The sequence below is a fragment of the Ranitomeya variabilis genome, chromosome 2 (assembly GCF_051348905.1).
Source record: "Ranitomeya variabilis isolate aRanVar5 chromosome 2, aRanVar5.hap1, whole genome shotgun sequence".
Lineage (NCBI taxonomy): Eukaryota > Metazoa > Chordata > Amphibia > Anura > Dendrobatidae > Ranitomeya > Ranitomeya variabilis.
In genome coordinates, this window is record NC_135233.1 from 1,072,973,450 (window position 1) to 1,072,998,402 (window position 24,953).

Below are 24,953 nucleotides of genomic sequence, written 5' to 3' on the forward strand. Positions count from 1 at the left end.
GGTAGTTGAAGGCTGATGTTATTTGCCTAGAAGAGGGACAATTTCCCTGGCCCCTTCCCAGGCTACTAATACCATTTCACAGCTGTGTATTTTGCCTTTGGTGGCTTGAAATTATTGGGCTACCCTATGTCATTTTATTCTGGGGTCTCTCCATAACATAGAAAAGTCTAACCAAACAGCTGTGAACTGTTATTAATAGCCTAGGAACCTTTAGGAATATTGTCCTCTTTCCCAGAATATTAACATCAGCCCTAAGCTTTCCCTGTGGTGCTTATAAATATTACAGGGGACCCCACACCATTTTTTTTTACTTTTTTTTAAATTTATTAACAAGTACAGTAAAATATACCTAAGTTTTCAGCCTACAGATGTCCCATCAGCTGGAAACTCCAGTAACCTTAAAATGTCCCTCAAAGTTTCTCATGAGGTTGCCGGCAGACCTAATGGCTGTAAACTCTGGTAACCTGAGCTCCAGTGCCAGACTGTTAAATGCCCGATTGCTGTGCGTGTGGGCGTTTATCAGTCCGGCACTAGCACTTCAAGAGAAACAGTTTCTATGATGTGACCTTAACGTTCTTGGTAATACCTTTAAAGCCAACCTGTCAGAAGAAATTTGCAAAGTAATCTACAGGAATTGTCAGGTTGGTTGTGTTAAACTAATTAAAATGATACCTGGGATGAAGAAATCCATCTTCTGGTTCTTCTGTCATCTGTGTTAGAAGTTTTCAGTAAATGATATGCTCATGCTCCAGGGAGGGACTGTAGGAGAAGTCTTATCCTCCTGTCTTAGGCCAGAGAAACCAAGGAAAGACTTGCCCACAGGCCTGCCCCGAAGCACAAACATATTCTTCATCATAGATACAGAGTCTCAGGCTACATTAACCCCTTTGAGAAAAAAACTTTTTCTATTTGTGCTTCTGTTTATTGGCCTCTTATTTTTTCATCAGTATGGCCATGAGAGGGCTTGTTTTTTTGTGGGACAAGTTGTACTTTTGCCGCAAAAAAAATTGTCTGCCTACTGTCTCCTTCCACATCATCCTGTAGAATGTAAGCCCGCAAGGGCAGGGTCCTCTCTTCCTCTGTATCAGTCTGTCATTGTTAGTTTGTTTAATGTAAGTGATATCTGTAATTTTGTAACCCCTTCTCATGTACAGCACCATGGAATCAATGGTGCTATATAAATAAATAATAATAATTTGGAGCAACACCATTGATTAAAAGTGCGGTGAAATTGCAATAAAAGTGTAATTCCACAATGTTTTTGGGGATTTTTTTTAACATGTTCACCAAATGTCAAAACTGACCTGCCATTCTGATTCTCCAGGTCATGACGATTTCATAGACATGAAACATGTCTAGGTTATTTTATATTTAAGTGATGAAAAAAATCCAAAGTTTGTTAAAAAAAATAAAATTGTGCCATTTTCCGAGATGCGTAGCGTCTCCATTTTTTGTGATTTCGGATTTGGTGAGGACTTATTTTTTGCGTGCTGAGCTGATGTTTCTATTGAAACCATTTTGCTGCAGATAAGTTCTTAGTTCTTTTGATCGCCCATTATTGCATTTTAATGCAATGTCATGGTGACAAAAAAAAAAAGGAATTCTGGCGTTCTGGCTTTCTCACTACGCCGTTTAGGAATCAGGTTAATAATTTTTTTTATTGATAGACCGGGCGATTCTGAATGTGGCAATACCAAATATGTGTATGTTTGAGTTTTTTAATTGTTTTATTTTGAATGGGGCGAAAGAGGGGTGATTTCAATTTTTATATATTTTTTTTTTTAAAACATTTTTTTTTAACTTTTGGCATGCTTCAATAGAAGCTGCCATAGCCCGATCTGATCATTGAATGCTTGTAGCCGACCCAATCACCTGTAAGTTGCAGAACCACTTGGTGGTGCTCACAGCAAGCCGGCAGTGACAACCATAGAGGTTTCCAGTGACAACCATAGAGGTCTCCATGCCAACCCACCAGTGATCCGCGATCATGTGACGGAGGACACCGGTGGGAAGCAAGTGTTAAATGCCACTATAAGAATTTGACAGCAGCATTTAACTGGGTTAATAGCCACAGGTGGATAGCGATTCCATCCTAGGCTGTCCAGGGCATACATATAATGCAATGTACAATGTTTTTTCCACAGATCTTTTATTTATTTATTTTACTCATTTATATAGCATTTATATATTTAATTCCACAGCGCTTTACAGACATTATTGACACTGTCCGTGAGGGGGCTCACAATCTAGGTTCCCTATCAGTATGTCTTTGGAATGTAGGAGTAAACCAGAGTAACCGGAGGAAACCCACACAAACACGGGGAGAACATACAAACTCCTTCCAGATGTTGTCCTTGGTGGGACAAGGCTGCAGGGCTAACCACTGAGCTACCGTGCTGATTTAAAATTATATCAATCATGTTGCTTATTTCTTGACTAGATTGTGGCCTGATTCTAACTCATCGGGTATTCTAGAATATGCATGTCCCCGTAGTATATGGACAATGATGATTCCAGAATTCGCGGCAGACTGTGCCCTTCGCTGATTGGTCAAGGCAACCTTTATGACATCATCGTCGCCATGGCAACCATTATGACATCTACATCGATACTGTGCCCATCGCTGATTGGTCGAGGCCTGGCGGCCTCGACCAATCAGAGACGCGAGATTTCTATGTCGATACTGTGCCCGTCGCTGATTGGTCGAGGCCCAGGCAGCCTCGACCAATCAGAGACGCGGGATTTCCAGGACAGACAGAAAAACTTTTAGACAATTATATATACAGATTACACCAATTACTTTAGCTTCAGTGTCACGTTTTCCTAAGGAATGTGGTTCCCACCAATTAATAAATCATCACTTAATCTGTGGATAGATGATAACTTGTTTTCACATGAGAGCCCTATTATAGTTCTTCCGAGTAGATGACAAAGTGTTCACACCCGAGGAATAGCACACATCTTAAAGGGCATTGGAGCGGCTGCGAATCCAACCCCAGGAGTCAGGTCTAGTGCAGCCCCAGGAGGAGCCTTAAATGTAAAGTTCTGCAGCAGTCTCGTTAAGAACATGAACAGCTCCAATTTCGCCAAGTTTTCTCCAGGGCAACTTCTCTTACCTACAGCAATGAAATATGTGGAAAAGGATAAAAAGTTTATATTGTTCCATGGCTAAAGCAAAATATACTATATCAATTTATAATAGGCTATTCAGATAAAATTGTAAGTTAGCGATTCCAATCTGAAATTCACAGTTTAAAGAGAATACTTAGCACAGACTAAATATCAGGCAATTTTTTTCACTTCAAGGATTTTTAAAAGATATGCTAAAATGTAATTATTAATTATTTAAAATGAATACATAAATGTATAAATTAGAACCACCATCACCAAAAAATATTAAATGGAGATTACTGAAAAGAACCCACCAGGAAGGAACAGTGCTTTACCCTATAGGGCCCCTGTAATATCCCTGCCTGGCTGCGGAGGTTGGCACCCTATGTCAACGCAAATGGCGCCCCCCCTCCGCAACAGCAAATTACCCTACTGGCCTTACTAGGGACAAATGAAAGCACATTTAGCCAAGTAAAATCACTAGACAACCAGGTAAAGTACCCATTGTATCTTCATAGCATTTAGCAGAAGTGACTAAACCAAATTGATCAATCAGATAAACTCACTTCACAATAACCAGACCTATCCATCAATGTCAATGGCTGCTCACTTTCCCAAGTCTCATATGCCCGGTGCCACGGGGTGATCCTCGACTCTGCCCTCTCTTTCAAGCCACATATCCCAGCCCTTGCCTCCTCCTGCCGTTTCAAACTCAAAAATATTTCCCGGATCCGCTCATTCCTTTATCGCAACACCACAAAAACACTAGTGCACGCCCTTATCATCTCCCGCCTTGACTACCTCAACCTGCTACTCTCTGGCCTCCCCTCTAGCACTCTGGCACCACTCCTATCCATCCTACACTCTGCTGCCCGACTAATCTATGTGTCTCCCTGCTATTCCCCAGCCTATCCCCTATGCCAAACCCTTCACTGGCTTCCTATCGCCCAGAGACTCCTGTTCAAAACCCTTACAATGAAATACAAAGCCATCCACAACCTGTCTCTTCCATACATCTGTGACATGGTCTCCCGATACTTACCTACACGCAACCTCTGATCCTCTCAAGACCTCCTTCTCTACTCCCCTCTCATCTCTTCTTCCCATAACCGCATCCAAGACTTCTCCCGTGCTTCCCCCATACTCTGGAACTCTCTACCCCAACACATCAGATTATCGCCTACCATAGAAACCTTCAAAAAGAACCTGAAGACCCACCTCTTCCGACAAGCCTACAACCTGCAGTGATCCTCAACCTACTGAACCGCCACACAACCAGCTCTACCCTCTCCTAGTGTATCCTCACCCATCCCCTGCAGACTGTGAGCCTCAAGGGCAGGGTCCTCCCTCCTTCTGTACCTGTGTGCCATGTTTTTTGCTCATGTTTAATGTATTTGTCCATATTTGCCCCTTTTTCACATGTAAAGCGCCATGGAATAAACACTATAAAAATGTATAATAATAATAATGTATCTGCATGGTTAATCCTATACTTTTCAATATAGGCCAATATGGATATATATGCAACTAATGAGGATAGCAATAAATTCAATCTGTAAACAACATCTGGTCAGAACAAGGAGAATATGCAGTGACTATTAAACTCCTCCCAACTAGATACAATCGAAGCATGCAGCACTTAGATGTCATTGTGATCACGCTTTGCTACCATAGCTCACAGAGACAATACAAGATGTGTATAAGGGGCAATGGAACTTAGGGGAACAACTGTTTCACCCTGTTATAACACTATCATACCCCTGCCTCGCTGTGGAGGTTGACACCCTAGAATACACAAATGGCACCCCCGCTCTTTGACAGCTAACCCCTCTGGCTCTGTTAAGTACAGCTGATAGATATAGTCTAGGAACCTCCCTACCGGGCAGGGATATTACCATGACTCTATAGGTTAAGGGACTGTTCCTGAACCTTGTGTGTTCTTTTCAGTGATCTCCCTTTGATATTTTTTGTTGTTGATGGTGCTTCTAATTTGTATGTTTGTGTGGTAATTTTAAATAATTAATGAAAGTTACATTTTAGCATATCTTTTAAGATGCAGAATTCTTGCAATGAAAAAGTTGTCTGATTCCAATCTGACCACTGTTCGACACCCAACATTTAAATATGGAGACACAACCATCCTCGCCCCACAGATGCCCCGTGCAGTTTTTCAAATTTTCCCAAACCATAACCAACATAAATCATAAATGCATCCTCAGGGTACCTGCATAGTCAGCCTCATAGGGACAAGATTTCAAATATTTTCTATTAATTTAATCAGTATGATGATGGAGAAATATTCTTATTTGCTCTCATCTCTCCTCCAAAGTGCTAAAAGAATAACTCACCAGCTGAAAAAGGCATAAACGCTTCATTCTTTACAAAATTTCCACTGGAATCCAAAAAGTGTTCTGGGTAGAACTCGTCGGCTTTTATAAAGTGATCCTTATCATAAAGTACGGAGGTCAGCAGTGGGATCACCTGGATTCCCTGAAAAGGTTCAACATTTGCATAAGTCATATTTAATTGGGATCCTCCCTCCTTAGGCTTTATTCATTTAAAGGGAATCTGTCAACAAGTTTTTTCTACCTCATCTGAAAGCAGCAGAATGTAGGCAAAGAGACTGTGAATCTAATGATATGACCTTTAATTTACTGAGTGCAGAGGTTTTGACACAATGGGAGTTAAACATGAAGCAGAGCTGAGAAAGCTGCCCTTACCTCCACCATAGCTAACCCCACCTCCACCATGTTCAGTATTTACATTTTCTATTGAAAGTAAGCTTATCACAGGAAGGGGCAGAGTGAGGCGTGCTCATACAACCAGCTAATCACAGCAATGATGTCCTGGTGATAAAACCTTCCCAGTAAGTAAACAGCACACTGACTAATAAGTGACACATCATTGAAATCTGTGTTTTTACCCTATCTCATACTGTCTTCAGATTAAATAGCAAAAACCTGCTGACATATTCCCTTTAAGGCTGGTAATGCAACTGAATAAAGTTTAGAAAAAATAAATAAATATATATATATATATATATATATATATATATATATATATATATATATATACAGTATATATATATATATATATATATATATATATATATATATTTATATATATATATATATATATATATATATATATATATATATACACTTATAGAAATATTTTAATGTTCACAAATAGTAAGCAATAAAAAATGCAAACAGTGAACTCATCGACGCCAAAATGGACTGCAAAGTATCTCAATTGAGATTCTGGTTTTGCAATTATCCTAAGTCATGTGGCAAGGCTCGTTAAAGGGTCGACATTGACTGTTAAGATTGCTACTTCCAATAGGTGGCACTAGAGTTCTAGTCCTCTTCCTCTCTGAAGAGACAATTTGCATATTTCCCAGAGGAGCATTGCGGTTTTAAGTCTCCTCACCTCGACATGCTTATCATGTCACTCTCTGCAAGGAGAAACGATACTTCTTTGATTTTATAAGAAACGCTCAGAGGAGGACAATGGGTCTATAGGCACCGAAATCAGAATAATTGTGAAATGGATGGAAAATACCTGTCCATAAAGGGTTACCCAATACTTATCACTGTATAAAAAACAGGCACATGATGATTTCAAAATAAAACAAAAAAAACAAAACAATCTCTTGGACCTCTGCCATTTGTCTGGACTAGAGATGAGCAAACTTGTTGGGAAAACGTTCGCCAATCTGAAATTTTGCACAGACGTAGCACATTCGGATTGCCAAAGATTTTCCTCAAATTCGGCAAAAGTTGGTCACAGTTTGGTAAATCATCGCGCTTCCACTGATAACATAGTTAACAAGGCCGAAAAAAGATATTTGTCCATCCAGTTTAGCCTATATTAATTCAGAATAAATCCCTAGATCTACGTCCTTCTAAAGAACCTAATAACTGTAAGATACAATATTGTTACGCTCCAGTAAGATATCCAGGCCTCTCTTGAACCCCTCGACTGAGTTCGCCATCACCACCTCCTCAGGCAAGGAATTCCAGATTCTCACTGCCCTAACAGTAAAGAATCCTCTTCTGAGTTGATGGAAAAACCTTCTCTCCCCCAGACGCAGAGAATGCCCCCTTGTGCCCGTCACCTTCCTTGGTATAAACAGATCCTCAGCGAGATATTTGTATTGTCCCCTTATATACTTATACATGGTTATTAGATCGCCCCTCAGTCATCTTGTTTCTAGCCTAAATAATCCTAATTTTGTTAATCTCTCTGGGTATTGTTGTTCCCCCATCCCCTTTATTAATTTTGTTGCCTTCTTTTGTACTTGCGCTAGTTCCACTATGTCCTCCCTGAGAATCGGTGCCCAAAAGTGTACACAGTACTCCATGTGCGGTCTAACCAGGGATTTGTACAGAGGCAGTATAATGCTCTCATCATGTGTATCCAGACCTCTTTTAATGCAACCATGATCCTGTTTGTCTTGGCAGCCACTGCCTGTTCCAGGGGAGTTTATCATTAACTAGGATCCCCAAGTCCTTCTTCATGTCAGATTTACCCAGTGGTTTCCCATTCAGTGTGTAATGATGATATTAATTCCTTCTTCCCATGTGTATAACCTTACATGTATCATTGATAAACCGCATCTCCACCTTTCGGCCCAAGTTTCCAACATATCCAGATCCATCTGTAGCAGAATATTATCTTCTTGTTAGGTGTCGAGTTCCCGCCTCTGCACAGGGGGAATTTCGAACCATCTCTGCAGCGGTCTCCCATTCTTCCCCTGCCGCAGTGGAGCCTGCTCAGTGGAGATGTTGGTCCCAGCGTCTGGCTCAAGCTGATACTGTGAGACTGGTTACTGCTGCCCTTCCAGGCTCTGCCTTTGTAGCCAGCACTGATCAGCAGCGAGCAGGTTTTTCTGGGACTAAGTCCTGCTTTTCCCATACTGAGCATGCCCACGGGACGACCTCCCATTGGAGGTCGGGGGTCACATGCTCAGGTCCTGTTGCGGCTCCTATTGGACCATCTGGAAGGTCCCATAGCACTGCTGCTATGAAAGGTTGGCATGGCCGATCAGCCATGCACTAGTGTATATTTGAAAACGTATGTGTGTGGATGTGTGAAAGTCGCTCACTAATCATCCCCCTTCCTAGTGTTGTTGACTGCTCACGAATGGTGGATGCTTGCTATCTAGCGCCCAACTGTGCTATCTGCCCCTAACAGACGATACTGCATCATATTGCAGTGACTGCCAGTGTGGCACTGTGCGCTAATAGAGCGCTTTCCTGACCCAAGTCTGGGTGGTTAGTGGCATCCTCCAGAGCGGCACTGCATGCACTCTGGTGCATTTAATTATTGTTTCCGTTTACTCTGACACCCCAGTAACGGTGTAGAGCGCAAGAGGTCTAGAGGAACTCTTTCCTTGAGTCTTGGGATAGAGTTCTGTGACTCTCTGCTTGCGTTCTTTGTGCGATACTGCGGCCCTGTGATGCAACAGGGTTCACTTCCTTCATACCGGGTGAAGCTAACCCGTGTGTATCCACATTATACCGCCATATAGTCTGTCATTAGTCAGAAGCAGGTTACATCTCTGCATGGTGGACCCCAGGCTGCGAACGCACCTTATACCATCTTCCTAATTATTTGGTGTGTTCCGCTGGCCCTAACAATTCTCTTGTATTGACTGCGTTACATAGTTTTTTATCATCTGCAAATATCGATATTTTACTGTGTAAACTCTCTACCAGATCGTTAATAAATATGTTGAAGAGAATAGGTCCCAACATCGACCCCTGCGGTACCCCACTGGTCACAGAGACCCAGTTAGAGACTATACCATTTATAACCACCCTCTGCATTCTATCAATAATCCAGTTACTTACTCATTAACATTTTACACACTTTTTCCTCCAGACCAAGCATTCTCATTTTGTGTACCAACCTCTTGTGTGGCACGGTATCAAACGCTTTTGAAAAGTCAAGATTTACCATGTCCAATGACTCACCTTGGTCCAGTCTATAGCTTACCTCTTCATAAAAACTGATGATTAGATTGGTTTGAAAGGAGCGATTCCTCATAAACCCATGCTGATATGGAGTTACACAGTTATTCTTATTGAGATAATCCAGAATAACATCCCTCAGAAACCCTTCAAATATTTTACCAAAAATACAGGTTAGACTTAGTGGCCTATAATTTCCAGGTTCACTTTTAGAGCCTTTTTGAATATTGGTACCGCATTTGCTATGCACCAGTCCTGTGGAACAGACCCCATTGTTATAGAGTCCCTAAACATAAGAAATAATAGTTTGTCTATGACTAGTGTTGAGCGATACCGTCCGATACTTGAAAGTATCGGTATCGGAAAGTATCGGCCGATACCGGCAAAGTATCGGATCAAGTATCGGACGGTATCCCTGATGGTTCCCAGGGTCTGAAGGAGAGGAAACGATACCCGATACTTGCGGTATCGGAATGCTCAACACTATCTATGACATTACTTACACTCCCTGACAGAAGTTATGTCGCTTATCCATGTTATGCATATAAAAGCTTATAACCTGACGTTAAATTTATCTATTGGTTGTATAAATTATTATTTTGAAAGCTGAAACCCTCCAATATGTGGTTTAGGTTAAGAAAATAAATTGGCATCAATGCAGAAATATTGATCAGTTAATGGACACAGAATGGTCAGATTTTGGCAGGACAAAAGTTTTGTCGCCTGGACATATAATGCACCCAATCCTAGTTTACATCCTCACCTGTGCTTAGTAAATGATCGATAAATTAATGTGTGTGTGTGTAAAAAGAAACCCAGCACCCTAGACCTTCACTTGAACTGCAACTTAAGCTCTGACAACATGCCAAAAATTCACCCTGCGACCAAAGCCTGGATTATCAAGAGGCTGAAGACCACATCCACTGCAGAGGTGGCTGGCACCTTTAATGTGTCTCAGTGTCAATTACACAGAATTAGAAAAAGATTTGAGGAGACTGGAGATGTATTTGACAAGCCCAGCTCCGACAGACCCCACAAGACAACTGCTCAGGAGGAACGTTTGTTGGTTAGAAAATTGTTGGCCTAATGCATATTGATCTGTATGTATTGCTACAACTATTGTTTGTTTAATATGATGTGATTTCTATATCTGCATGCATATTGTTCACATGTCAACAAAGTTAAAAAAAAAGGGAGTCCTCATTTACAGACAGGATGTTCCTCCTCCCCTTCCCTGTGAGCACATTCTAGTGTGTGCAGCTGAAGCTGAAGGTCACAGCAGATCTCTTTCTCTCTCTCTCAGAAACCAGATTGATCCTGTTCTCATGTTGTAAGCTGGATGTTCTTAATTCTTAATAAATGAACATTCTCTGTTGCTCATTGTGGACATCACGCTGATTAACCCGCTGCTAACAAAAATCCAAAGCAAGCCCCTCTTCCACTGCAGCAGAGCTCCAACAGGCCTGGTCACCTCAAGTCCCTGTGTCAACTAGAACAGTTTGTAGTATTCTGTCTCAAAATGGCCTCCATGGTCGAATCAGTGCAGAGAAGCCAGCACTAAACAAAAGGCAAATAAAAAACCGTGTGGCATTTTCACAGTCCCACAGCCTGCTAAACAGATGGATGCTGGAAAAGTGCCAGAAGGTGGATTTCTCTGATGAATCTTCAGTAGAATTACATCACATCCACTGCAAATACTGCAGGAGACCTACTGGAGCCCGTGAATATGAATATGGGGTAGTCCCAAAAAAAGGTTGTTATACCAAAATGTCTGTAACATAAAAATATATGAATAACTGGAAATTACTAACAACTATATACCTGAGGATTACCTAGATTTTCAAAATTCTAACTAAAGTACTTTTACAGAAAATAGAAAACAAATAACCTGGCAGGCCTGCGAGGCCCCAGGTATGCATTCTAGGGTTAATTAGTTTTTTAGATAAAGTATTTTTCTCCCTATCGTTTTTTTTTTTAGAGATTCAACAGTGCCATCCTGCTTTGTTTAAATGCTTTTCTTTTTACTGTTAATTGCCTGTCTTACTTCTTTGTTTAGCCACATTGGGTTTTTCCTATTTTTTGTCCTTTTATTCCCACAAGATATAAACCGCTTACAGTGCATATTTAGGATGTTCCTAAACATTTCTCACTTATTATCTGTATTCTTATTTCTGAGGACATTGTCCCAGTCAACCTGGTTGAATTCTGCACCAATTGTCAAACATAATTTTGTTAAGACTTTGGCTAGGATAGTGGTGCTGTATGATGTGTGGTGAGAGATGTGTTTGATGAGGGGAGGTCATGGTTAGAGGTCAGAGTAGCTGAGGACTGTTATTCTATTTTTTTTAATTAACTTAATGTGTGGAGATCCCGGCAGCCAATCAGGCCTCAGAAACCATCAACAACGTCCAGACACAAGGGCTTGTGTCATTGGCTGTTGAAGTCACATGTCCGTCTCCATATAAAAAGCAGACATGTGGCTTAGGCGCCATTTTGTGAGTGTAACAGCTTAGTGAGGCTGCTGTTACAAGTAGACAGATAGTTAGCTAGGTGGTTTATTCTCAGATAGTTCTGATAGCTAGGATTATGTGTCACATTGACCTTCCAGCATATCAATCCTTTGTGCCGATTGTGTGGTGCAGAAACCAGTCCACATTTCAGCATATAAAATTCTGTAGTCCAGTCTCACTATCTCAGCAAATACTGATTGTTAATATAGTGACGGGTGACTGACAGGTCTTGGCTGGTGATGAGCAAGTGTGCTCGTCACTACTCGTTATTCGGTCCAGCCTCAGTGTGCTCAGGGTGCTCGTTACTCGGCAAGTATTTTTTTAACCCCTTCCCGACATTTGACGTACTATCCCGTCGAGGTGGGGTGGGCCCGTATGACCGCCGACGGGATAGTACGTCATCACCGATCAGCGGCGCTCACGGGGGGAGCGCGGCCGATCGCGGCCGGGTGTCAGCTGCATATCGCAGCTGACATCCGGCACTATGTGCCAGGAGTGGTCACGGACCGCCCCCGGCACATTAACCCCTGGCACACCGCGATCAAACATGATCGCGGTGTACCGGCGGTATAGGGAAGCATCGCGCAGGGAGGGGGCTCCCTGCGGGCTTCCCTGAGACCCCCGGAGCAACGCGATGTGATCGCGTTGCTCTGAGGGTCTCCTACCTCCCTCCTCGCCGCAGGTCCCGGATCCAAGATGGCCGCGGCATCCGGGTCCTGCAGGGAGGGAGGTGGCTTACCGAGTGTCTGCTCAGAGCAGACACTTGGTAAGCCTGCAGCCCTGCACAGCAGATCGCAGATCTGGCAGAGTGCTGTGCACACTGCCAGATCAATGATCTGTGATGTCCCCCCCTGGGACAAAGTAAAAAAGTAAAAAAAAATTCCCCACATGTGTGTAAAAAAAAATAAAAAAAATATCCTAAATAAAGAAAAAAAAAAATATATTATTCCCATAAATACATTTCTTTAGCTAAATAAAAAAAAAAAAAAATAAAAGTACACATATTTAGCATCGCCGCGTCCGTAACGACCCAACCTATAAAACTGCCCCACTAGTTAACCCCTTCAGTAAACACCGTAAGAAAAAAAAAAAAACGAGGCAAAAAACAACGCTTTATTATCATACCGCCAAACAAAAAGTGGAATAACACGCGATCAAAAAGACTGATATAAATAACCATGGTACCGTCATCTTGTCCCGCAAAAAACGAGCCGCCATACAGCATCATCAGCAAAAAAATAAAAAAGTTATAGTCCTGAGAATAAAGCAATACCAAAATAATTATTTTTTCTATAAAATAGTTTTTATCGTATAAAAGCGCCAAAACATAAAAAAAATGATATAAATGAGATATCGCTGTAATCGTACTGGCCCGACGAATAAAACTGCTTTATCAATTTTACCAAACGCGGAACGGTATAAACGCCTCCCCCAAAAGAAATTCATGAATAGCTGGTTTTTGATCACTCTGCCTCACAAAAATCGGAATAAAAAGCGATCAAAAAATGTCACGTGTCCGAAAATGTTACCAATAAAAACGTCAACGCATCCCGCAAAAAACAAGATCTCACATGACTCTGTGGACTCAAATATGGAAAAATTACAGCTCTCAAAATGTGGTAACGCAAAAAATATTTTTTGCAATGAAAAGCGTCTTTCAGTGTGTGACGGCTGCCAATCATAAAAATCCGCTAAAAAACTCGCTATAAAAGTAAATCAAACCCCCCTTCATCACCCCCTTAGTTAGGGAAAAATAAAAAAATTAAAAAATGTATTTATTTCCATTTTCCCATTAGGGTTAGGGTTAGGGCTAGAGTTAGGACTAGAGTTAGGGCTAGGGTTATTGCTAGGGTTAGGGCTAGGGTTGGGGCTACAGTTAGGGTTGGGGCTAAAGATAGGGTTAGGGTTTGGATTACATTTACGGTTGGGAATAGGGTTGGGTGTGTCTGGGTTAGAGGAGTGGTTAGGGTTACTGTTGGGATTAGGGTAAGGGGTGTGTTTGGATTAGGGTTTCAGTTATAATTGGGGGGTTTCCACTGTTTAGGCACATCAGGGGCTCTCCAAACGGGACATGGCATCCGATCTGAATTCCAGCCAATTCTGCGTTGAAAAAGGAAAACAGTGCTCCTTCCCTTCAGAGCTCTCCCGTGTGCCCAAACAGGGGTTTACCCCAACATATGGGGTATCAGCGTACTCAGGACAAATTGGACATCATCTTTTGGGGTCCAATTTATCCTGCTACCCTTGGGAAAATACAAAACTGGGGGCCAAAAAATAAGTTTTGTGGGAAAAAAAGGATTTTTTATTTTCACGGCTCTGCGTTGTAAACTGTAGTGAAACACTTGGGGGTTCAAAGTTCTCACAACACATCTAGATAAGTTCCTTGGGGTGTCTAGTTTCCAATATGGGGTCACTTGTGGGGGGTTTGTACTGTTTGGGTACATCAGGGGCTCTGCAAATGCAACGTGATGCCTGCAGACCAATCCATTTAAGTCTGCATTCCAAATGGCGCTCCTTCCCTTCCGAGCTCTGTCATGCGCCCAAACAGTGATTCCCCCCCACATATGGGGTATCAGCGTACTCAGGACAAATTGAACAACAACTTTTGGGGTCCAATTTATCCTGATACCCTTGTGAAAATACAAAACTGGGGGCTAAAAAATCATTTTTGTGAAAAAAAAAAGAAATTTTATTTTCACGGCTCTGCGTTATAAACTGTAGTGAAACACTTGGGGGTTCAAAGTTCTCACAACACATCTAGATAAGTTCCTTGGGGGGTCTAGTTTCCAATATGGGGTCACTTGTGGGGGGTTTGTACTGTTTGGGTACATCAGGGGCTCTGCAAATGCAACGTGACGCCTGCAGACCAATCCATTTAAGTCTGCATTCCAAATGGCGCTCCTTCCCTTCCGAGCTCTGTCATGCGCCCAAACAGTGATTCCCCCCCACATATGGGGTATCAGCGTACTCAGGACAAATTGAACAACAACTTCTGGGGTCCAATTTATCCTGATACCCTTGTGAAAATACAAAACTGGGGGCTAAAAAATCATTTTTGTGAAAAAAAAAAAGAAATTTTATTTTCACGGCTCTGCGTTATAAACTGTAGTGAAACACTTGGGAGTTCAAAGTTCTCACAACACATCTAGATAAGTTCCTTGGGGGGTCTAGTTTCCAATATGGGGTCACTTGTGGGGGGTTTGTACTGTTTGGGTACATCAGGGGCTCTGCAAATGCAACGTGACGCCTGCAGACCAATCCATTTAAGTCTGCATTCCAAATGGCGCTCCTTCCCTTCCGAGCTCTGTCATGCGCCCAAACAGTGATTCCCCCCCACATATGGGGTATCAGCGTACTCAGGACAAATTGAACAACAACTTTTGGGGTCCAATTTATCCTGATACCCTTGTGAAAATACAAAACTGGGGGCTAAAAAATCATTTTTGTGAAAAAAAAAAGAATTTTTATTTTCACGGCTCTGCGTTATAAACTGTAGTGAAACACTTGGGGGTTCAAAGCTATCAAAACACATCTAGATAAGTTCCTTAGGGGGTCTACTTTCCAAAATGGTGTCACTTGTGGGGGTTTTTAATGTTTAGGCACATCAGGGGCTCTCCAAACGCAACATGGCATCCCATCTTAATTCCAGTCAATTTTGCATTGAAAAGTAAAATAGCGCTCCTTCCCTTCCGAGCTCTGCTATGCACCCAAACAGTGGTTTACCCCCACATATGGGGTATCGTCGTACTCAGGACAAATTGCACAACAACTTTTGTGGTCTAATTTCTTCTCTTACCCTTGGGGAAATAAAAAAATGGGGGCGAAAAGATCATTTTTGTGAAAAAATATGATTTTTTATTTTTACGGCTCCGCATTATAAACTTCTGTGAAGCACTTGTTGGGTCAAAGTGCTCAACACACATCTAGATAAGTTCCTTAAGGGGTCTACTTTCCAAAATGGTGTCACTTGTGGGGGGTTTCAATGTTTAGGCACATCAGGGGCTCTCCAAACGCAACATGGCGTCCCATCTCAATTCCAGTCAATTTTGCATTGAAAAGTCAAATGGCGCTCCTTCCCTTCCGAGCTCTGCCCTGCGCCCAAACAATGGTTTACACCCACATATGGGGTATCAGCGTACTCAGGACAAATTGCACAACAATTTTTGGGGTCCAATTTCTTCTCTTACCCTTGGGAAAATAAAAAATTGGGGGCGAAAAATCATTTTTGTGAAAAAATATGATTTTTTATTTTTACGGCTCTGCATTATAAACTTCTGTGAAGCACTTGTTGGGTCAAAGTGCTCACCACACATCTAGATAAGATCCTTAGGGGGTCTACTTTCCAAAATGGTGTCACTTGTGGGGGGTTTCAATGTTTAGGCACATCAGGGGCTCTCCAAATGCAACATGGCGTCCCATCTCAATTCCAGTCAATTTTGCATTGAAAAGTCAAATGGCGCTCCTTTCCTTCCGAGCTCTGCCATGCGCCCAAACAGTGGTTTATCCCCACATTTGGGGTATCAGCGTACTCAGGACAAATTGTACAACAAATTTTGGGGTCTATTTTCTCCTGTTACCCTTGGTAAAATAAAACAAATTGGAGCTGAAATAAATTTTGTGTGAAAAAAAGTTAAATGTTTATTTTTATTTAAACATTCCAAAAATTCCTGTGAAACACCTGAAGGGTTAATAAACTTCTTGAAAGTGGTTTTGAGTACCTTGAGGGGTGCAGTTTTTAGAATGGTGTCACACTTGGGTATTTTCTATCATATAGACCCCTCAAAATGACTTCAAATGAGATGTGGTCCCTAAAAAAAAATGGTGTTGTAAAAATGAGAAATTGCTGGTCAACTTTTAACCCTTATAACTCCGTCACAAAAAAAAATTTTGGTTCCAAAATTGTGCTGATGTAAAGTAGACATGTGGGAAATGTTACTTATTAAGTATTTTGCGTGACATATGTCTGTGATTTAAGGGCATAAAAATTCAAAGTTGGAAAATTGCGAAATTTTCAAAATTTTCGCCAAATATTCGTTTTTTTCACAAATAAATGCAAGTTATATCGAAGACATTTTACCACTATCATGAAGTACAATATGTCTCGAGAAAACCATGTCAGAATTGCCAAGATCTGTTGAAGCGTTCCAGAGTTATAACCTCATAAAGGGACAGTGGTCAGAATTGTAAAAATTGGCCCGGTCATTAACGTGCAAACCACCCTTGGGGGTGAAGGGGTTAATGCACAATGGGGAGCTCTAATTATAATAAATAGTAACAGATTGTGCTGAAGGGATGATGTAGGACAGGATATGGTGAATTGTACGTCCTTTATGCTGCAGCCTGCATCTGATACCAAAACCCCTTCTCAGGGCTGATAATATTATTTTTGCTCTTAATCCTGCAAATTGTTCTGAGCAGGGAAATATTATACACAATTTTTACTGTGCCAGTTGTACGTCAACAGCAGTTGGATCTCAATAGTATTGCTATATTGAGACTGCATTCTTATAAGTCCATGTGTGCTGTGAAAATTTGCTTTGTAATACTGCCTGTTTTGAGCTGTGAAATTTTATAAGTGTATCATAGAAGTGTGATGCTCAGAATTAATTCTGGAATGATGCATACAGATTGTACCCTGCCATGTGACATCATCGCACTCTAATCAGCATGTCTATTTATCTCTTCTCCCTATGTCATCCAGCTTTCCACACTGAACTTTCCTATCTCAGCCTGTAGCAAAAACTTGGTATGCTTTTTAACTGATCCCTGCAATATTCCCAATCGGTGGAACAGGGGACAGGTGAATATAGCAAGTGCCGGGGGCCTGAGCTAGCGGCGACTCCGGCACCTGACCTCCACAGCGCGCTGGTGTCCCCGCCTGCTCAGGCCCCCAGCACTCGGCGCCCAGCACAGCCACACACAGCCGCCCGCACTCACCACAGCCACGCACAGCCGCCCGCACTCAGCACAGCCACGCACAGCCGCCCGCACTCAGCACAGCCACGCACAGTCGCCCGCACTCAGCACAGCCATACACAGCCGCCCGCACTCACCACAGCCATGCACAGCCGCCCGCACTCACCACAGCCACGCACAGCCGCCCGCATTCAGCACCGCCACGCACAGCCGCCCGCACTCAGCACCGCCACGCACAGCCACCCGCACTCACCACAGCCACGCACAGCCGCCCGCACTCACCACAGCCACTCACCACAGCCACGCACAGCCGCCCGCACTCAGCACCGCCACGCACAGCCGTCCACACTCAGCACTGCCACGCACAGCCGCCCGCACTCAGCACCGCCACGCACAGCCGCCCGCACTCACCACAGCCACGCACAGCCGCCCGCACTCACCACAGCCACGCACAGCCGCCCGCACTCACCACAGCCACGCACAGCCGCCCGCACTCACCACAGCCACGCACAGCCGCCCGCACTCACCACAGCCACGCACAGCTGTCCACACTCAGCACAGCCACGCACAGCCGTCCGCACTCACCACCGCCACGCACAGCCACCCGCACTCACCACAGCCACGCACAGCCGCCGCACTCACCACAGCCACGCTCAGCCGCCCGCACTCACCACAGCCACGCACAGCCGCCCGCACTCATCACAGCCGCCCGTACTCAGCACAGCCGCTTGCACTCAGCACAGCTGCCCGCACTCAGCACAGCCGCCCGCACTCTGCACAGCCGCCCGCACTCATCACAGCCGCACTCTGGCAGTAGAGCCGGAGAGAGAAAGATGGGAGCAACATATGGCAGAATGGAAACAGGAACAGGCAGAATGGGTGCAGCACATTACAACAGAATGGGGGCGAAGGATGGGAGCAGCACATGATAGAATGGGGGCGCAGGATGGGAGCAGCACATGACAGAATAGGGGCGCAGGATGGGAGCAGCACATGACAGAATTGTTGCGCACGATGGGAGCAGCACATGACCGAATGGGGGCGCACACATGACAGGATGGGGGTGCAGGATGGGAGCACATGACAGGATGGGGCGCAGGATGGGAGCACATAACAGGATGGGAGCAGCGCATGACAGAATGGGGGCACAGGATGGGAGCAGCACATGACAGAATGGGGCACACACATAACAGGATGGGAGTGTAGGATGGAGCAGCATATGACAGGATAGGGGCGCAGGATGGAGCAGCACATGATAGGATGGGGGCGCAGGATGGAGCAGCACATGACAGGATGGGGGCGCAGGATGGAGCAGCACATGACAGGATGGGAGAGCAAGATGGGAGCAGCACATACCAGGATGGAGACCATATACTGTACCAATATAAATGCTAGCCACCCGGGCGTAGAAAGGGTTCAATAGCAAGTATAATATATAATATGCCTGCCATGTGATATAAATTGATATGTGCACAAACAGATTTTTAAGTATATACATACTAATATTATCTTGATTTTATATGATGGTTTGATATTTCAACACTAAATAAATAAATATTAATTCATTTGCAATATTCTCTGTTGTGATTGTCTTTGGTACGACTGTGTTGGGAGCACGATTCTTATAATTCCATTAGAAAAAAATCAGGCAACACTCCTCCATTAAGTGAAATTTTGTGGTTATTTATTCAGACCTACATGGCAGGCATCATTTTTTTTACAATCATTTGTCTAAGTAACATATTAAGTTAATATTTCACATTTTTATACATATAGTAATCCAGTGCAATATTATGTGTCATTCATTGAATTGTGACAATCCATATAAAGTGCTTTTTTGTATATAAAGTGCGCAATATCGTGCATTGTATTATACAAACCAATGTAATTCATAAAGTGCAGCTGTGCTCTCAAACATATTTAAATATAGTTAAAAACAGACTCACCCTAATGGGATCACACGGAGGATACTATTTTCCTTAGTTCGGCGTACCTTAATCCCTACTGCGCATGTGTTAATGTTTCATTACATCAATAGATGTTTCTAACCAATACAGTTAGATGTGTGCCAAAAAATTATTTTGCGCATGCGCACTATGTCCTTTCAGATGTTTAGGCGCCATCTTAGGTGAGGAATGGTGTAATACGTCTATATCGCTAACGTCTTTCTTCCATTAAGGATATCCTCTTCCTTCTAAATATTCGTCAGCTTCATATATATTAACCTTTTTATCACATATTCCAAAGTTTATAATATATTGAACTGGCTGTTCTTTTTAAGAGTTAAAAATGAGTTAGCTTACGAACTTTATCATATATAGAACACCCTGATATACCTGACGGTGCCCTCTTCAGGTCACCTCCTGCAACCAATGGAATCCTTGGAAGATACTTGACCCGTTTAAGACCAAGATATCCCTACCAAAGTCCATATAGGTGTCTTTTTTACTATATATGTCCAGCTCTCATTACTCTATTTTCATATATCTATTTTTTTAAAAGGTATATATGTGTTAATTTTATTTATCTTACATCTTATTGATGTTTGAGAAGTAGCTACTCTTCGGTTCCCCAGTATAGTCAGATATTGTGCTTCATAAAATAATAATTACATGACTATTTGTTTTTAATAACTATATATTGAGAATAAAAATTTAAGTACATTTTTTTTCTCTTTTTATAGGTAAAAATCACTTGGCACATGAAGTCACGAATACAAATTAGCCCGGGGGGCATATCAACATATGGAGGATAAGATTTGTATTTTTTCTACATTTAAATAACAAAACATTTTTTTCTTTAAGGACTATATTATTTATAGGATATTTTTTATGGGATTTTTTTGTCTAAAGGGTTCTAATATAAGGGAGGAATAGTAAAAAATTTTTTAAAAAATATAAAAAAAATAAAATTAAAATATATATATACCTTTAAAAAAATATACATCTGAAAATAGAGTAATGAGAGCTGGACATACATACTAAAAAAGACACCTAAATGGACTTTGGTAGGGATATCTTGGTCTTAAACGGGTCAGGTATCTTCCAAGGATTCCATTGGTTGCAGGAGGTGACCTGAAGAGGGCACCGTCAGGTATATCAGGGTGTTCTATATATGATCACTTCCGTAAGCTAACTCATTTTTAACTCTTAAAAAGAACAGCCAGTTCAATATATTTTAAACTTTGGAATATGTGATAAAAAGGTTAATATATATGAAGCTGATGAATATTTAGAAGGAAGAGGATATCCTTAATGGAAGAAAGATGTTGGCCATGGGCGCTCAGCCAGTGAGCGGTGCCACGCGGTGTGGCATTCAAATCCCAAGCAGCAATGCTCATTGGCTCAGCCAGCGGGGGATTTAAATCCCACGCCACTCATTGGCTAAGCGCCCGGGGCGCTCAGCCAATAAGCGGTGCCGTGCGGTTTGGCAAGGATATGAATCCCGGCCAGCATATCAGAATACCCATAGCTTGGGAGATGAGCGCGGCTACCATCGGGAGATTAGCGGCTATCGCCGCTGATCTCCCAATGGAATAGCGGTGCAGTTTTTGTTACTTGTGTAGATGCAGTTCGTGGCCTTCCGGCCGCACTGGATTATAGGATAACGATACAATCGCCGGAATCTGTGACAGAGCCGATTGGCAATTATTAATAATAATAATAAAAATAATAATAATATTATACATATATATGTGTGTGTTTTGAAGAATATTATTTGTTAAAACAATGTGTAAAGGACAGAGAACTGCTGTATGTAAAAGGCACGTTAAAATCCCAATTGCATACGGATTGCATACGCATGTCATACTGATGTTCCGCTTAAAAATCACACAGAAATTGCATGACACTCGCATGACACTCGTCCATTTTTTAGGTCTGGCAATCGGACCCTTTTTTTTCACATATGTGTATGAGCCTTTAATCAGACACACATTCCAACATTGCAGATAGAATCTCCCCCACCTGCGTACTGTGCAGCATTGGCTCACTGCAAACAGGTAATGTTTAAATTAATTTGCCTTGGAAATCACAGTCACACAGCTAAAGAATTGTGGGCAGGTATCCAGGTCGAGTTGGAGCAATGGCTGTCTCCAATAAACCTTGAGTTAGGGAAGGCCATGTATGATAATGGTGCATAACTGGTGGCGGCCCTATGCTGTGGCAACCTCATACATGTGCCTTGGATGGCTCACGTACTCAACCTAGTGGTACTGCAATATCTCTGCTACTATCCCAACCTGAATGCGTTGCTGCAGAAAGCATGGTCATTGTGTGCTACTTTAGAAGATTGCACCCCACAGGTCATTGACTTGCATACAGAGGTCTTTCAGCCTGCAAGAATTTTTTGTGAAAAGTGGAGACTCCAAGTTGGATTCCATTTATTAGGTTGCCTCTAGTGGAAGGGGTCTCAGAGCATCAGGCCTACACCTGTCACTCATCCACCTCTTACTGATCAATTTTAAAGCTAGAAATGCTGGGCGAGGCCCTGTCCCATCTATGCATGCTGCACCATAAGAACTGTCATGATCCCTAGAGTGGACCCTCTGTCCCATGATGCCAACCCACCCTGAGTGAGCTGACCTAGGGAGACCACTCCCTATACAGGGAGCGTCAGGGACAGAAACAGGGTGGTAAAGTACCGTGACTGCTGGTACCAGGAGGCCGGCTTGTAGGAGATGGAGGAGGCTATGAGAAACTGGGAGGAGAGATAAGGGACACCAAAGAATGGAGGCAGATGAGATGGAACTGGATCTGAGACCACTGTGAATAACACCGGGAGCTGAATAATAGATTAGTACCCGTACTGGAACCTAGACTGGCCACAGGACAGACACTAGCGCAATAATCAGGCCCTTCTTCTAACAGGAAGCGGCCTGATATACCTGGTGCTGCTGCCACGCAGGGAGGATTCTTATGGGTCAGCCAGCATAAAGTGCAGAGGAAGTGCACGGCTGCTGCCTAAGCTGCCTAGCGGGCGAGCGCTGAGGATGGGATCCCCAATGCAGCTGAAATGAAGGAGGCAAAGGAGAAACACCAGGATGGTAACCGGTCAGTGGCACGCCACTGGGTGAAGTGAGTATCCCGGGGTGCAGGCGCCAGAACAATAACATTTCTACTGTGGATCAATTGAAGACACTTTTTCTGGTGTCCACCCCTAATTTTTGGAAATATTTTGACTCCAAGTTCGGTCTCCTTCATGTGTGTTGACTGTAACAGTAGGGCTTCCAGACCGGTAGGTCTGCACTTACTTCCAGTCAGCAACTGTATTACTATCCTTAATTGTTTCTAACAACAATCTACGAAGCTCATATATAGTATGTGCCACCTGATGTGGTTGAACAGAAAAGCCGTTTGAGCTGTTGCATAAGGTATCAGGGCTCCCAGCACAGCAGGCCTACACCAGTCCCTCACCCACCTCCTAATTTTAACTTAAATTTAAAGCTATAAATGCTGGCAAAGATCCTGCCTCATGTATGGCCCATGCCTGACTGCTGTTGTGCCATTATAACATTTCTACTGTGGGTTAATTGATGCCACTTTTCCTGGTGTCCGCCCCTATTTTTTTGTAAATGTTTGGACTCCAAATTTGGTCTTCTTCATGTGTGTTATCTGAATTTGGCAGGGCTCTCAGAGCACCAGGCCTACATCTGTCACTCATCCACCTGTTACTGAGCAATGTTTAAGGCCCTATCCCAGGCATCCATGTTGCACAATTATACTATTTATACTCTATATCTTTTCCTGTTGTCTTCCCCTAATTTGAGCTGTTCTGGCAGCTTTTGGGCCCCCATGAAGCTGTTGTAAATGCATTTGGTTTTGCCTCCTATTGAATTTAATGGGATTCAGATTAGTTTGGCGCACTGTTCAGCGAACTGTTAGGCGAGCATCGAGAAATTCGCCGACTCTATTCAAACCGAACCTAAAAAGGTTCAATCATCTCTAGTTTGCAACAATGCCCATGTCCCAAATATTCTCCTTCCTTTTCCGTCCCATTGCTTTGTAAAATATTCTGGTCATACTGGTTGAAACAATACATTACTTGTAGAGGAAGCAAGGTGACTGGCTGGGGAAACTGGACAAAAACTGATAACTGAGTACATATGCCAATTTGAAAATAAATAGTGGATAATCTCTTAAAATAAGGTTCAATGTTTATTTTTTTTACTTACTTTGGGAAGGAGATAGCCTCTGAAGTTTATATCCTGAGTAGTAGCGTGGGGCACATTGGTTGGAACAAGGTTTCCAAAACGTTGAATCTCGTGGATGACAGCTTCAGTATAGGGCATCTCTTTACGATGAATAGCGTGGGGCTCATTTGATCCAATTACTTTATCAATCTCACTTTGGACCTTTTCTATTTCCAACAAAAATACATAAAGCTATATGTAAAAAATGGATATTTGGTGAGAACTTTCATCCATAAAAATTATAACATTTCAGCCAGATTTCGACTTTGGCATTTGATATCATCATGGTTGTTATGAAATTGCCCCCCTGTAGTAAAAATTATTTCCATATTCTTCTGTAGAGAATTTGAGATAGTAATTTTACCTAAACCAAAAGTTATTTTTTACTCCTAAGGGTTGTATTTAATATAGATAAATGTAAACTAATGCAACTAGGATGGAATAATCGTATTGCTGCATATACATTGAATGGGAGTATACTCGGGACTACAGATCAAGAGAAGGACTTGGCTATTCTTGTTACAAGTATGCTGAGCAGCAGTACTCAATGTCAAGCAGCAGCTGCAAAAGAAAACAAGATCTTAGGATGTATAAAAACAGAGAAAAAATCCCACGATCCCAACGTATTATTACCCCTTTATAAATCACATCTGAGGCCACATCTAGAAAACAGATTCCAGTTTTTGGGCTCCACATTTTAAAAAGAATTTTCAGAAGTTAGAATCAGTTCAATGATGGGTAACTAGATTATTACAAGTGTGAGGCAGTGACCCCTGTTACAGCTAAGGGGTGCTGTTTGTGCTCTCCAGAATGTGCATGGAAGTGTATTAAGGCCATGAGAGTGCATGGCAGTTGCATGCATAAATTTGATGGTGAGACAAAGTCCGGCATAGTTGTGAATAGTTGGCATGTGTGTCGAAGAGGAAGTTACTCTGCGCTGTCAGCTTAAAGCAATGTTGTTGTTCTGGGACCTGTAGTCCCACAAGTATAGTTGTTGGTATAAATATGAAGGGAGGCTGGCAGGGCTAGTTATGAGAGATGGGCGGGTCGAACTAGCCACACACACACTCTCATCTAGGGGAGTGTGTTGTGAATTGTATATCTTGGCTCCCTCTTGTGATCACTAGAGGTATGACACTTGGATTGCCTTTCTCCAGGTTTGTACCCACCTGGGTCATTTGGCCTTGGGTGTTCCTATTTAGACTTCCTGGAAACTCAGTCTTGTGCCTGGAATCGATGTAATCAGTC

The 24,953-nt window shown here is 42.6% G+C and overlaps 1 protein-coding gene across 2 annotated transcripts in view; it reads right to left on the reverse strand.

The window, feature by feature from the left end:
• Nucleotides 1-2,785: 2,785 nt before the first annotated feature.
• Nucleotides 2,786-24,953, reverse strand: part of LOC143808681 (cytochrome P450 2K1-like) — a 170,553-nt gene continuing 148,385 nt past the window's right edge. For both annotated transcript variants that reach the window (XM_077291588.1, XM_077291587.1), the window contains exons 8-10: nucleotides 23,688-23,872; nucleotides 5,460-5,601; nucleotides 2,786-3,116 (exon numbers count right to left, since the gene is read on the reverse strand). In XM_077291588.1, coding sequence (XP_077147703.1) covers nucleotides 2,938-3,116; nucleotides 5,460-5,601; nucleotides 23,688-23,872 — 506 coding nt within the window. In that variant the 3' untranslated portion in view covers nucleotides 2,786-2,937. The remainder of the gene's footprint in view (nucleotides 3,117-5,459; nucleotides 5,602-23,687; nucleotides 23,873-24,953) is intronic.